We start from the raw sequence: 16,067 nt of genomic DNA, 5'->3' as shown, positions 1-16,067 counted from the left end.
CGAGCGGGCGCGGGGAGCGGAAGCGGCGGGGCCACCTTCCGCCCGCGAGCCACGTGGAGGGGCCGCGCCCGCGCCCCCGCCCGGTCACCGCCCCCGCCGCGGGTTCGAGTCTCCTGACGCACAAACACGCGGGAGCCGCCGGGGTGCCCCTGTGGCGCCTCACCCGAGCTGCCCCCGCTTCCCCGGTGCCGCAGTTGGCGGCAGGGTCGGCCACATTAGATAAGACGCGGGTGTGTTCCCCGGGACGCAGGTGGCCGTGCCGGAGACTTTGTTTCCCGAACGGATCCCTGGGCGGGTGTGAGCGGGTGTTCCCCTCGGCGACGCCGAGCCGGATCGGCCGCCGTGCCGGGATGCAGGCGGCGCTCCCGGCCCTCCGCACACGGCGGGTTGCGCTATCCGCCCGCTCCGCTCCCTGACCTGCAGCTCATCGCACCGAAAACAGTTTATTTACATAAAAAATTGTTGACAGAGTGCGATTGTGCGCCTTTAAAAGCTTGGCTTCGCCGCCAGACAAGCACCACATTGTGCTCACATAGACCACGCGTTTGAATGCTGCGTGTTTCCCCAGGCTGCTGCCGTCTCCCCGGGGCAGGGGCAGTCCTGTCCGGGGGAAGGCAGGGCCGGGGCGCTGGGCGGCCCTTTGTGCCCCCTCCTACTCTGGTGCCACCTCGTGCTTTGGTGCCACCTGGTGCTTTGTCCTTGGCACAGCCCGGCGCGCACAGCGCGGTGCCTGGCTGACCTACTTCTGTGCCGCGGTCCTGCCGGGGAACCGAGCAGCTGCCTGCCGGTGGGAGGCAGGCGGAGAGCGCCGCTCCTTGCCCTTAGAAATCCCCGCGTATTTCACAGGCAGGGTTATCTGTACTGAAAACAGGCAGAGATTTTCTGCCCGCAGGAAGAGAGGCTCCGAGAAACGCTTGGGTTTTGATTTATATCAGGCGTTCATTGCTGCATTTTATGCAACCATCTGTATGAGTCAGCATGCTTTTGTTTCCTCCATGTAAGGAGTATGCTGGAAAGCCAACAGTGAGAGTAATCTGTGGACTTGAATATTTCTGAAGATTTTTTTTTTTTTCAAAGGAAAATCTTTGGTACTTTACATTACACAACCAATTTTCTTAAAATCCCACAACCAGTAATATTGCCAAAGAAATTAGGTTCAGGGTGGTAGAGAATTTCCAGGTTCCACCTAGTTTTAAAGTACTGTTTCTGGCCCAGCTGGCAGAGGACCATTATTATGTAAGAGCCACTGTTACTTAGCTGGCTGCCCTAGAACACTGCATCCATCCTGTTTGCTAGCACTAACCCCTCTCAGGGAAACAAACTGGTATGATATTACAGATTGTTCTTAGGTTAAAGTCTGCTTTTTTAAAGAAATCTGTTTCTGATGGACTGAAGCAGCTTTGCACAGACTGTATGTTGTGGGGCTTTGAGGAAACCTTTTACAGTTACTGGCTCCAAAACTATACAGCAGCTTGGGAGAACTCCATCGTTGGAGGTGAACTTTATTGGCTTCAGGTGACTGAGATTAAGTGCAGATAGGGAAATAAGAGACATTATAAAACACCTGAGATTTCAGTGAGGTTATTAGGGTAAGTACCATTAGCAGTGTGTGTAAATACAAGGCTGACTTAGGGTTTTGTGGGAAGAAACTTGTGTAAGTATATGTGGTGTTTTTAAAACAGCTTTTGTTGTTTTCTGATTAAGTGTATTCTATGTTGAATTGAGCAGTTGAAAAAGAAAAAAGTGGGGGCTTTACTGCTGTACATCCACAGTTTTCACAGGCTCAGTGGAGATTACCTTTGAAGATCCTGTACAAATCTGGCTTGTGTCCTGAAGAGCTAATGAAGCCACAACTGATGGAATAAGAAGGGAGTCAAGACAGGTGGTGCTACATTTAGTGTGTATGTTGATGAGCACATTCTAACTCTGTATCTTTATGGCTAGGTACGTGGATAGGTAACTGCATTCTGAATCATGTGAGTGTTAGCTTTTATTGTGGGATTACTTGAACAAGTTGGGTTTGTGCCAGGGTCTGAGACTTTGGCCTTAGCACAGTAAGACTCTGTTTTAAAAAATCCCTTCAGAATTTATAAAAAGCAGTAATGTTCAGGATAGAATATTTGTCATTTTCCATTTTGTTAGTATTGTGTGTTGTTGTGGAGCCCTTGCATAGCTTATTTTGGTGCTTTGTGTTTGTTATTAAGCTCATAATGAGCTCTTACTGTGAGCTTGGCATGGCATGAACGTATTTGGCTTTTCTAACTGCTTGGCCTTGCCTAAAAAAGATCTTCTTCATTCTGTAGCTCTGTATAGCGTTTGTTTTGGTTCTCTTTATTTATTTTTCCCTCCCTTGTTAATTCTGAATTGTTTTAACAGTTGTTTAACAAAATAATTCCTATGAGTCTAGATACTGATTATTCCACTGGCTGGTAAAAGTGCACCTCTTGGTGTAGCTGTGTTTGTAACTTGGCATTCAGTGACAAGCAGAAACGCAGGCACAGAGTGCAGCTGCTTTGGTGTTTGGTGTTATTACAGGGGAACATGGCACAGAGCATGGAACTGTTTGTGTTAATGAATGCCCCCTGCCCAGAGCTAATGCCCTTTCCCAAAGGTAGCTGATGAAGTTAAAACTCTGTTTAGTAGCATGAAGATAATAATCTCCTATTTCAATTGAGCAAATTTCTGTTGATTCATTGATTTTACATTCACGTTATTTTATGGTTCTGATGTGTGGAGTTTTTTTTCTAGTTGCTGGCTTCTTAGAGCTAATGCCTGTGCCAGCAGTGATGCCATGTAGGAGTTGCCTGAGGTGGAGAGGGGATGTTAGGAGTCCATGCTATAGTACAAACAGCTTGCAGCTCAAATGTAATCTTTAAGGTGGATGTTACTTTTTGTGCACACCTCTGAATAGCCATGCTGTGCCAATGTAAAGCAGGGCACCTGTTCTGTTTTAATGATGTATCTTTGCAAATTTGTTCAAATGTAACTGCCTGGGTGCAGATAATACGTGCAGATCCCATTGCTTGCGTGGTTGCAATGACTTAAAAAAAATGCACTGTGTCTCAACAGAAAAGTGTGTTTTGTTATGACATCTTAGTAACAACCTCAGCAAGATATCAGAGGTCGGCAGAATGAAAGTGACTTTTGCTCCAAGATCTGCTGTTGTGGAAAGGGTTATGTGACTTCAGAGAATTGTCAGGGTTGGAAGGGATCTCTGGAGAGCATCGAGTCCAACCCCTGCCATGGCAGGGTCACCTGCAGCAGGTGACACAGGAACATGTTCAGGTGGGGTTTGAATGTCTCCAGATACAGAGACTCCATGGCTTCCCTGGGCAGCCTATTCTAGTGTTCTGCCACCCTCAATGTAAGTAAGTTCTTTCTCAGGCTGAGGTGGAGCTTATTATGCTTTAGTTTATGGCCGTAACTCTTCGTCCTGTCACTGAGCACCTCTGAGAAGTGTCTGGCACCATCTCTTGGCACCCGCCTTTGAGGTATTTCTGTGCATCCATGAGATCCGCTCATAATCTCCTCAGACTGAACGGGCTCAGCTCCCGCAGTCTCTCCTCGTGAGCAGAGATGCTCCAGGCCCTTCCTCATCGTTATGCCATCCGCTGGCCTCTCCCCAGCTGCTCCGGTCGCCACGGTGCCCTTAACGTTCGTCGCTTCTTCCAACGGCGATCGCGCCTCTCGGCCGCGGCCTCGGTGGGACCCGGTGCCGCTCCGAGCGAGGTCCGGGCGCGGCGGCGGGCGGAGCCCGGCAGGGAAGTGAGCTCAGGCGCACCGGAAATCCCGCCCGTGCCGCGGCCCTGTGTTTGCGCTGCGGGCAGAGAAAGGAGCGGAGCGCCTGCAGCGGCCCAGCCGAGCCTGCCGCACGACACGGGGCCGAGCCATGTCTGACCAGGTACGGGCGGCTGTCCCGGCCGCGGGGGGACGGCACGGTGGGCGCGGCGGCCCCGGGGGCGCGGGAGGAGCTGCCTGCCCCCCCCGCCCGCACTCTCCGCCGCCGCGGGGCAGCCCCGGCCCGGGGGGAGCGGAGTCGCGGTCGCCCGGAGGGCGCCGGGTGAACGTTCCCCCAGGGGAGTGTGTGTGTATGTATGGATGCCGATCTCCGACCTCGGCCAGATTCGGGCCTCTCTGCCCGTGTATTTTAATCCTTTTTCCCTCTTCCCTCGGGGTGTTTCTCGAGGAGCGCGGTCGGGCTCCAGAAGGGGGTATTCGGGGGCCGGGGCGGCGTCCGGAGGGAGCGGGATCGCCGCCGGGGCAGCCCCGGCTCTGGAAACCCGGGAATGCAGCGAGGGGTGAGCTGTGTTGCACAACTGTTGTTTTCTTTCCGTTTCCATTTCCCGGGTGTGTGGTAGGATGGTTTTCCCCCGGAGCGGGCTTTGTGCGGGTTAGGCTAGGTTTGCCAGGTCCTCTGTTTGCCCTAGGAATGCGAAAGCCTGGTTTTCTGCCCCTCCTTTCTCAGCTGAGCGTTGTTAGCCTGGATTAAACACCCCGTCCTTTATCAAGGCTCTATCCTGCTTTCGCTCCAAGTAATATTCTCGTTATGCCCCCGTCATTTCTGTCTTCTGAGCCGGGGACGTCAATAGTTGCTTGTACCGCAAGTTCCTGGGTTGCTCGGCCTGGCATGTATACAGTGCTTTGCTTACAACTATTGCTGTAGGCTATGTGACCTGCTGCTGGAACGTTAAAACAGCGTTCCGGCTTTAATTTGTATTCTGTTTTGCTTTATTTTTTCATATTGTCGTCATAGGGCACTGTTTCCTACCTTTGACTTTTCCCGGAGTGTAGCCATCGCGATAATGTCAGTACCTACAAACGTTTCTCGTAGTGCTGTGAAGTCAGGAGTAGTACTGGTGCCAGCCGGGAAATGAAAAGTCCCCAGAGACAAGGCTCAGCTTAGGGCATGCCGTGTATGTTTTGGGGAGCAGCCTCGGTGCGGTGTGAGCGGTGAAGAGGAGCCAGCGCCGTGTGCGCTGGTGGTCTGCCTGCCTCCCCGCCCCCGGCTCCCGGCACAATGCAGCTGACAATGCTGCTGCTGCCCCTCCGGCCTGTGCCTGCCCGAGGGGCAGCTGCGAGCGCAGCGATTGCCGCCTCCTAGGCGGACGCGTTGTCTCTGTAGCAAAATACGTGAAAGTGACTGCGTTTTAAAAAAAGCCAAACAAACCCACCGACAGTTTCTGAACTAGATTTTATAGGCAGATGTTCATGTGATCTGTTCTGTAGTTGTCTGCATATGTGAACCAAGGCGTGTTTTAACAAATAGCAGCTTTCATTAGTTAGATAAATCCTTCCCCAGGCAAGTTCTGCTAAAACACATGTGTATTTTGTCTTTGGGACTACTTGAAGTATGTAAAATTCCATGTATGTGATAACCTGTTGTGGCTATGTATTTTAAAGGTCTGTGAATAAGGAGCCTGCTGTTTATTTTTAATAGATAAGCAAAACACTGTTAGACGTGTCATTCATTTCTGGGGGACTGTGCAACAAGAGCTAAACAGATGCTTAAGTGGAAGGATAACATAAGGTTATGCAGCACTGTAAATCTCATTCCTCTCTTTATCAATCCTACAAGAATAACTGGATTATCTGAAATTGTGAGTTGCTTAGAGTATCATTCTTTTTGGCCCTGGAATTAAGTCAAGAGGGGGATCATTTATCATCAGTAAAAGAAGAGATTACTTTATTTTCAGTGTGAAATTGACTTTTATGAGAAGTAGGAAAGAAGAGCAGACTTCAAAAAAAAACCCACACGGTTGCTTAGTGGGATCTAAGCAAAACTGAAACAAAACACAAATTGTTTTCCCCTCCCTTCAAGTGTCTTAGGCCGTTTTTGAGTTATTTGAATCTAAAGGATATCTGTTCATGTACTGCTTATAAAGAATGCTATAGTTTGTATGTAAAAAAATGTAAGTGTATTTGCTTTGTTAAGAAGTATGTTGTACATCTGTTCCTCTAGTAATTTTGGTTTTGATGATTTTTCTTTAAAATGCTGAGAATAGAGGTTTTTTTAAGGTTAGACATTGAAGTTTGAGCTCTTCTGCAGATTGAAGGAGGAAACTTGCGATATGTTGCCTCATGATGTTTGTTTTGTGTGTGTTTTGGTTTTGTTAGTTGCAATAGCAATACCAGTGTGTTTCATCCAAGAAACTTTTTGTGCTTTTTAGGATCCTTATATAAGTGTGGGACAGTGCTAATTGCCTTATTTTGTGCTCTTTAGGAAAACTGCAACGAAGCCTTTAAAATGTCAGGCATCTAATGAAAAGTTAGAACTTGGAGTGTTGTGGTATTTCTGTTCCCTTTGTGTGGTGGTCTTTTTTTATGTCCTATTTCAGGAGGTACCCTAAAGCACCCATTCTTTTCATAGGGCAAGAAGTCTGGAGGCTTGCTTGCTAATTGCTGATCAGGATTTTGTTAATGAATGCTAGTAGTTTAACAACTTTGCAGTCCTCTTCTGTTCTTTATTCCTAAGTGGTTTTGTGTTGCCTTAACCATTTGGCATTGAATGGCAGTATAGTTCACTGACAAACTGCAGAGAGCATTTTCAGCCTTGCTGGGTCTTGTATCCTAGTGTAAGGTATTTTTCTCCTATTTTAAGTTTTGATTATTGGCACTTCTATTATTTGATTTTATATTATTTCTCTTCTGAAGCCACAGCTTTCTTTCCTCTTATTTTGTGGGTGAGAGAGCTTGTGGGGCTTGAAACAAGCCCCTCATCTTTATGGTTTGAAGACTTCAATTCCCTCTGCTTATTCTACTGTTTGGTGCTTTCCCTATTTGTTTTTAATACCAGAGCCCTCTTTCCCTGAGGGTAGAAATCAAATATGAATCATAGTTTTATCACTCATATTGGCCAGAGGCACTGTCATAGTAGCAGTGATCATTAGTAATACCTTGTACAGGATGGTTGGGCTTGGAAGTCTGAGTAGGTAGATCTGTTACAATGTACAGAACTATATAACTACTACAAATACCTCTGCTGCTGGGATAATGTGCTGTCATGCCATTTGTCAAGTAAATTTAGACAGTGACTGACCTGAGATGTCATGCAGAGGTTCTTTCAGTAATAGTGAAACAGGAGCTAGTTTTGAAGCTACAAACCAGATCAGTAGAGATCTGAATCTAGATTCCTAGAAGTTAGTAATGCTGCATTGAAACAGCTGTGCAAGTTTTCAGAACAAGTTGCAGCTTCTTGTTTTCCTTTCTGGTCAGGAGTGAATAGCAGTGTGTTTCTATTCGTGCAACTAGTCTCAGAAGCTTAGAGTCCAAATGTGTTGGGGAAAACTTTATGGAACACAGGTGATCTGACTGTGTTACCTGTGAAGAACTCCTTTCATGCTTCTCAGGTGACTTGCTTGAAGGCCTGTGTATGTCAGGCTTTTTGAAAGCCTGGGTTGAGTTTTTGGATTTGAGCTTGAAGGGTGATGAATCAGTCCTTGCTGTTTAGGTTGTGCCTGGATGGGTGTTAAAAAAATAAAAGGTATTCAAACCAGGTGGAGTCTCTGGCTCATACTTCTTTCCATTGTAGAAACTGAATTGATCTGGGTTGAGGCAGTGAGTCAAACTGATAGAAAGAACACTTCCTCTCTTTCTTTACTCCAGATTGAGACTGGTACAGATGGGAAGGGTGTTTGCTGACTTGCCATGTGCCCTTCCCTGATCTTTTAATGTTCAAAGAAGTAGTGTGTGTTTAACTTCTTTAGGGAGCAGGGGGAAAAAACTTAAAAAACTTAAAAAGGTTTTAATCTGGAGGTAGAGACCTATCTGGATGGACTTAATGGAGAAGGTTATTTTGTGTGGTTTTGGCACTCGATCCTAAATTTCAAGCCCAGCCATATAAAGGATATTTCTGTACATTTTGCAAAAAATCTCTTTTGGGATGGGAGCCTGTGGTAGACACCTGTATGTGTTTTGTTTATTAGAAAAGGATTATTTCAAACATGATCAGCAGGGTACCTGTGGTTATGATTACTTGGGAACAATTCTTCATGGAGCATCCTCTAGATCTGATGTCTGTGTAAATCCCTTTGTCCTACAGTGGAACATAGCTAAAGGCCTGGTGCAGGATGTGTAGTGACAGGCAAGGAATGGGGTTAATAACACCTGATTTCTCCCTTGTTTCATCTATCAACTGGTAACACGAAAAGTCTGATGTCCTTAATTAATGTCTTAGAGTGTATAACACTTAAACCCTTTTGATGAGCTTTAGTGCTCAAGCTGTTGAATCAAACTTGTCTGTACAGTTAGTTCTTAGCCTGGAAAGATATCAAAACACTGTAGTGCTTGGACCTGCACCTTTTTAAACTTTGAGGTATTGTGGTCTTAAGACAAACTTGTTCTTTTGTTTGTCATAGAAAAGAAGCTAGCTGGGCAGCCTTTGAAAATAAGGACTACCTTTGATGCAGTGGGTTGAAAAATGTTTGCATGGTTCACTCTCTTTAAGTTGATAGGGTGTTACAAGTACTTTCTGTTTACTCTCCTCAGGATGTTCCTTTTTTCTGTCAAATAGCTGAGCCTCGTAGTACTCTTAGTGTGCTTCTTGTGGGTTTTTTGCTGTTTGTGCAGGAGTTAGAGGTATAAAATCATACTTCTTTTTGTATGTCATCTATTTCCAAATGGATTGTCTCTCATTTCTTATGTTCTTCATGGTGTTTCTTTTCTCTCATTAATTGAACTTCTCACAGGTAGACAGACAACCTTTCATAATAGTCTGTTGCTGTTATTTTTGTGCACACACATACAGGGAAGGAAAGAAGACACCTTGAGTAGTCTGATTTCACTCAGTAGAGGATGAGAGCTGCCATACTGTCCAGTGAAAACAATAAAGTGTTAACTGATCAGGTGTTTTTATCTTTTTCTTGCAGGAAGCAAAACCTTCAGCTGAGGACTTAGGAGATAAGAAAGAAGGGGAGTACATTAAACTCAAAGTCATTGGGCAGGTGAGTTTTTTACATAAGTGCTTGTTGACATTTGATGTAGGTGTGACTTCTTGCATGGTAGAAATGACCAAATGCAAGTTGATACTTTCAGTTCTACAGTGTGGATCCTCCTCTGTCATAAACTACTTCCAGTTGCCAGAAATGTGTATTAGTGTACTTACTCTGGTATGTTTTTTTATGCATTGAGGGATTAATTTATCCAAGGGTATGAATGAAATAAGTGGCAAACTTGATAAATTCAGGTCCTCAAAGTTTGTGTAGTATCCTAGGCATGAGATCAGCTTTACTTTTCAGGGATGGGAAAAGGATTGTTGGCTGCCCTGTTGGTAGATGTAGCAACCAGATGAATGGTGGATTAGAAGTCTGAATTGCGGCTGCATTGGAATGTGAATGTTGAGAATGTTGGAATCTTCTGTGCAAAGAGCCCCTAGCTCAGATGGCAGCTAGGATTGTTTGTTGGAGTTGTAGTGTTTGCTGCAGTTGGGTGGAGACAGAGGACTAACAGAGAAACTACCTTACCTCTTGCTGGCCTAATCAGCAGTTACAAGAACACATTGAAAAGCTGGAAGTGGCCCACATGCTTTTTGCACAGAACCTCTTGCAGTCTGTTTTATCTGTAGCCATTTTGACAGTTGCAGCTACTTGCATCTTCGGGCTAGTGGGAAGGACTACAGAATAATAAGATCTGTGAGTTCTCCTTAGGTTAGTCTCATGTTGCCAAGTCTGCCTGTATCCTACGTTCTAGATAATTACTCTTAATTGAACGAGGTTTCGTATATATTTTGAAGTGCAAGCTTTAACTTGTCTCTTTAGAATCTTAGAACAGAAATCCCCTGCATATGTATGTTTGTATTTCATAAGTATATCATCTGGGTAAAGATGGCAGCACAGACTGAACCATGGATGGGTTTTAGTAACTTGAAATCCAAAAGTTCCATGTTGAGCCTAAGGCTATACGATGCCATCTGTTTTTTTAAAAAGCGCTTCCTGTGGAAGTACACAGCAAATTTAGTGACTGATAAATCATCCTGGAGGTTCACATCATGATGCACCAAGGTATGCATGGTGATAGTTAAATCACATTCCATGTTTCACGTAAGTTTTTTTTTTTTTTTTTCTTAATGAAATGTTTAAAAATAAAATAGATGAAGTTAGCAGTTATTACAAGGAGAGTAATTTTTTTTCTTTTCTGTCCTTAGGACAGCAGTGAAATTCACTTCAAGGTGAAAATGACAACACACCTCAAGAAACTCAAAGAATCATACTGTCAAAGACAGGTTTGTGAAACAATGACATTGTTTATAAAGAAAATAAAAACACTGTGCTTTCAAATAAAGACTTTGGCGGCATCTGATAGTACAAACATAATGGATCTCCTTGTTTCTTTTAACAAGTAAAAGTACTCCTATGTAAGACAATTGTGAAGTTGTACTCTAAGTTAAATAAGTCTGAAATATTGTGTATGTTGGTAAATAGTAACAATTGTTACAGACCAAAAGCATCTTTTCACTTCCAGATTCTGTGGCAGATACTGTGGATTCACAGCTGCTATTTCCAGAAGCCCTGGCCTAGTTTGCCCTCAGCTTTGGGGATAGATGCCTTGTGTGGCCTTTTCTTGGATAAGTGTGTTGGAGTTCACTTCAGGAGATATAATCATAAGTAATATACTTTGGGGGCTTTTTCCTAATACTTTGAGACAAGTTGAACTCGTCATTGAAGTGTTCTTTCATGAAGTGTTATTTTTTGCTTCCTTTCTGGTGTAGGAGGAAAGAAAAGATCAAACACCAGATACATTTGTAGCCATATCCAAATGGTTAAAATTATGATTCATTTTAAAAACCTAATTTTTTTTTTTTAAATCATCTTGGAAATAATTCATGCAGCATTCTTACTGACTAATGAACATGCGTGTGTGGAATTCTTTCTTAAAGAAAGAAATAATTGTCTGAGTAAACACAGCTGTTATCTCCTGCACTGAATTCTGGAGGGTCTGTGATTTCCTTTGCAGCAGTCAGTGCAGTTTTTGGTGTCAAGTAGCCTTTCTCTGGGAAAGGGACTATGAACATTTCAAGATCTGTCCTTACCTGAGGCAATTTTCTGCCTAGTTGCAAGCGGTATTTGAGAGCTAAGTGATAAAATTGTCGTATTCCACATGAGTTTGTTTTGCTCATAACCTTCAAGAGAAGGAAAAGATGATGAGGTGTTTGCCTTATCTATTGATGTGAAGTATGACGTTCTGCCAGAACATGGGCACCTTGTGCAATAGACATTCTTTAACTTTGTTTACCTTTGGGATGTTTGTTTCACTTTGTTTGAATGCTGTTCATTTTTCTTCCCCTCAGCTCTGCTTTTTCTTGTTCCTACTGCTGAGCATTTGCAGAATTGATAATGGTAAAGGTTGTGATTCCTTCCTGTAGCCATAGAAGATTGGGAAAGCAAGGGTAGGAGTTCATGAAATAAACATCATGTTTCTCCTGTTGTCTTAGGATCCTTAAATAAGGCTAATACACTCTTCAGAAAAATACTTCTGTAAACATATCTTGGGAGAGAGGGCATAGTCAGTACTTAATTCATAAATAAAGACAAGTTAAAAAAGATAAAGAAATGTCCAGGCTGTTTAGCTACAATTCCAGTGAGACTCTGGAACAAACCCATTTTGGCACTATCATACTTTTTGAGTCACTTCTTGGTAGTCTATTTGAATGCAACAGAATATCTGAGCTCCCTGTGTAACAGGAACTAACATTCTTTTATGACTTTGATGTGTTGTTTTTATTTAAAATGTTTTTTTCTTGCAAACCCATACAAGATTCAGTAAGTTGGGCTTTTTTCTTATACGTGTGTTTCTTTTTTTAGGGTGTTCCAATGAATTCACTCAGGTTTCTCTTCGAGGGTCAGAGGATTACTGATAATCATACCCCCAAGGAGGTGAGTTTCTTCCTAGAAATATGGTTTGACTGTATTTCTTTAACTAGGATCTTTTAGTACAGCAGATAGGCAGTTTAGAAAGAGCCTGCTTGGACCTCCATGTGCAATGCCCCAGAAAGGAGGGTGTAGTCACTGCTTGCTAGGAGGGGAAAAACACAAAGGGAAATCTTCCCCATGTTGAGCTTGAACTTCAGTATGACTTTGGAATAAATATGTATTTAGTTCACATTTAGTAGATTAAAGTGTAAATAAACATTAAACAGTTACTTTTGTCCAGTGACTTCCACCAATTGTTACAAAAAAGCAGGAAGAAACCCATAATAATGACCTTCTGGAAATATCAAACAAACTTGTTTACTATGAAACTGAACAAGTTGCTCTCTCTGAGAGAATAGTTGTAAACAGGCTTTGAGTTGCAAGATGTAGGTGTTAAGTTGCACTGTGAGCTAGTAGTGCACTATAGATGTAATTCATGTGGCTCCACAGCTGATGCTTTCATTGTGATGTTGTTCATGTCCTTGTTCCCCCTAAACAAGGGGCTTGGAGAAAGGTAAAGCCAGCAGCTTCCAGGCTGATGTGGACTGCTCCACAAGTGGGTCTTTGCTGTAATGCTTTTGCTTTGACTCAAATACCTAAGTGTGGAGAAAAATGTCCAAAAATTTGAATATTGTCTAGTGATATGGAGACTGAAACTTCCTCTACCCCTGTGATGAATTATGATGGGACAAAGGGACAAAGCATTGTATAATTTGTCTAGGACCTGCTCTGATTTCATCACACAGATTTATACAATTATTAACAACAATTATTTGCTGTTTTTTTTCTCTGTTCTCACAGCTGGGGATGGAGGAGGAAGATGTGATTGAAGTTTATCAGGAACAGACAGGGGGTCACTCAACAGTTTAGATCCTTCTGATTTTCTTCCCCCTTAATCCTTTTTTATTTTTAAATAATAGTTCTTTTGTAATGTGGTGTTCAACACTGAAACTGGCACCCCATCTCTGGGAGTTTACTTTCAAGCGTCTGGTATTTTGAATTCTCGTGCTCATTATACACTATTGTTTCTGTTTTCATTGTGCTGAACTTCTGTGATCCAGCTGCAACCTTGCTCCCCTCTTCCCTTCTGCCCTCCCCTTTAGGAATACATGTACTCACATGCATTTGTATGTTCACTGGGTTCGTGCATTTCAGGCACGAAGGCTGTAAGATCTGCCAGGTGGGCGAGTGTTCTTAATGACTTCCATATCTGCCCTGAAGTTTTGATGTGTGACTGTCTCACTCCTGGACTATAACTTTCAGTGCGAGATGAAGTTTTTCAGAGAACTAAACTGTGGAGAAGTTGTGTATCCATAACTCAGAGCTATTTTGTTTAAATTATGCTGATGGCCCAATGAGGAAGATCGACGAGTTGGAAATGGAAAAGCTAGAACTGTTGTCATCTGTTCCTTGCTCCAGAGATGGCTTTGCTGAAGACGTGAAATTGAAAACCCTAATGATTTTTAAATATTACCAGAAGAGCCCAGAAGCATTTTAACCTCATATAGCAATTAGTGCGCGCAGGTATCCATGCAGGAATGTTCACAGCAGCCAACTGGTGTTACTTTGACACGCTTGTTTGTACCTTTTGGCCTGGGACGTGGGTTTTGAATGGACATTGTCTGTACCAGCTTCATTTAAAATAAACAAGAAAACCAATTTTATAAACAACTTGTATTTTCTTTTCAAATGATTGAAAATGAGCAAAACCATTAGAAGTTCTAATTAGGGTATGCTTTTCCTGTGACTATAAGTTGAAGCCAGAAAAAAACTGTGCTCTGTAAATATACCTCATAAATATTTTTTTTTCCTACTTGCCCTCGTAAAATACTTGATCTGCTTGTTTTTCAGGTGACTCTTAGAGACTACTAGCTGTTTCTTTTCTTGGAAGAGACTATTCACGTACAGTTATGTAAATCTTCACTTCATGCACAGAATTTAAACTGAAAATGCAACTTGGCAGTAAATAAAGATGGCTTTTAATGTCTACATTTCATATGATATGGTACCATTAAATAATCTTATGATTGACATGGAAGTGTCATGACAGTTCATTGGGCATCATTTATCAGGGTCGACATGTTCCAGCTACCTGCACGTTATAAATGGTCAGCTGGAGAGCTTGTTACTCAATATGAAAGCTGAGGTGGGAGATAATGAGCAGAGTAGTGTGAAGAGAAGATTTCACTACTCTCTCTGCTTCTCCTCTTTTGCAGGTGAAAAGGACTTATTTGGTAAATCAAGTTCCATATAAATGCCAGCTTCAATTACAAGCACATGCTGGCATACTTGGATAAAATAGCAGGTTTTAAGTACTTTTTTTTTTTAAATGGCATTTGCTGTAAAGCTAGAGTGCATTTTCTTTCATGCCTGTGGTTGTCCTGTTCCTGATTCAGTAATTTTGTATGCATAGTTGCACTAAGCAATTTTTTAAAGATTAAAATTTTTGTTTACAAAATGTCAGAATATGGGGTTTTCTTAAAGTATTTTATGTAATTCAGTTCTTAAGGAGAGATTGCTGTGATGATGTAGAACGACACAGCTTTTCTGCATCTACCTCCTATTGCTTTTTTAAAATTATAAATACATTTGCTTCAGAATACCAGAAATAAAACAACCTTGTTTTATTACCAGATCATCTTTTAAATGAAAATTGGTATAATGCTCTTTTTTGTAGGCAAGTTCCTATTATCTCTCTTCTGCAAACTAGGAACTGAAGTGCAGCTGCTGGGGTCACTGTGGAAACTGAAAGCAGAGCTGAGAACTGAATCCACATCCCTGGGGTTTGATGCTAGTACTCTAGTGGCTGCCCTGACTATCTTTGCTTCTAGCTGTTCACTTGCCTCTTCCAAATCAGTTTTTATATGCTCATTTATATCAGCTTTCTAGCTGAAGCACTGCATTTGGTTCTCTTGAGACTGTGGAGGAGGGTTTTCTGCAAAATGCAGCTTCAGTAGGATGAAGCTCAAGGCGAAGATTGCTTTTTGTTCTGTAACCTTGTCCTAAAATACATCTCTTCAGTGAGTGCATGTGGAACCAGTGACAGACTGATTTGACCTCTTTCTCAGGCTGGTTGTGAAGCCTCAAAGAGCCTCAATAGAGCTGCTGGTCTAAAGTCATGTCTTTGCTGATAGAACTTGATAGAACAATTATAAGGGGAAAACTGTTCCCTGCCTCAAAGATTAATATTGAGAACTCTGTGCAAATTGAGACGATACATGTGCTACAGATCCACTAGTGCCCTTTTTAAAGAGGTTAATTCTTTGGAATTACAGGTTGAAATCTGAATTTTAAAGTAAAACCAACCTGAGTTTTGAAGTCAAGAAGCTAGACTTTTTTTTTCTTTCTTTTCTTTTTGAAAGACCTAGTCCTTTTCAAAGAATTTATTTTTAAAAACATGGTCTAGAGTGGAAGTTTTAAAGCACTTACAGTTTCCAATGCTGTAACTGGGAATAGGGCTGGATTTCATATGTTGGAGAAAACCAGAAAATCTTTCCTCTTGCAATTTTTGTCTTTGCTTACTTGTATATTAGAAATAGGTTGGTTTTAACTCCTTTAAAAAAGTGTTGGGAGAACAAAACCCTCTTCACTGAGTCAGTTAATGGAACAGAAGGTGGAAGCTAATACTTTCTTTTGAGTTGTGACAATATATTTAGTTTTCACTATGGTGATGTATAAAAGCTTTATTGAAAGGAACTTTACAAAACCATCATTCTTAACAGCTTTTCTCAAAGCTGCTGTGCCTGGAGGATTTGTGTATTCTCAGTATAAACATGTATGCATGATCACCAGTTTGATGAAATTAGGATGTTTTTAAGTTAAATGCATAAATGTTGGCAGGATTTAGACTTCAGTTAATGTTAGATAATACTAACACATAAATTCTGCCATGAATTTTGACTAGCCATATATTGTTTTAGAAATGCTACAGTTGTTTACTGTAGTTTTTAGCTTTTCAGAATTTAAATGGATATTATTTAAGAATACAGTATTAAAATATTTGTGTATCTGTGCTGTGCATCTTCTGTGAGCATGCTTGAATTATTGCTGTTCAGGTAAGTTTTCTTAAATGAGAAAATTAACCTCTGAAGCACTCTACAGAGACCAGTAGGAATTGTGCTGGATGTTTAGACGGGTTTTGAACCAGTACTTAATGCATATCTA

At 42.3% G+C, this 16,067-nt stretch overlaps 1 protein-coding gene across 1 annotated transcript; it reads left to right on the top strand.

Annotated features, from left to right (window-relative positions):
• The first annotated feature begins 3,743 nt into the window (after positions 1-3,743).
• On the top strand, positions 3,744-13,562 carry SUMO1 (small ubiquitin like modifier 1). Its single transcript, XM_005484171.3, has 5 exons — positions 3,744-3,901; positions 8,865-8,939; positions 10,139-10,216; positions 11,796-11,867; positions 12,705-13,562. Exons 1-5 carry the CDS (start codon positions 3,890-3,892, stop codon positions 12,771-12,773), a joined length of 306 nt encoding a protein of 101 aa, XP_005484228.1. The 5' UTR covers positions 3,744-3,889; the 3' UTR covers positions 12,774-13,562.
• The last annotated feature ends 2,505 nt before the right edge of the window (positions 13,563-16,067 follow it).

Source organism: Zonotrichia albicollis, chromosome 10 (assembly GCF_047830755.1).
Source record: "Zonotrichia albicollis isolate bZonAlb1 chromosome 10, bZonAlb1.hap1, whole genome shotgun sequence".
In the NCBI taxonomy this organism is placed as follows: Eukaryota; Metazoa; Chordata; class Aves; order Passeriformes; family Passerellidae; genus Zonotrichia; species Zonotrichia albicollis.
Note: the sequence above shows the minus strand (reverse complement) of the source record. Positions and strands in the feature narration are given on the sequence as shown.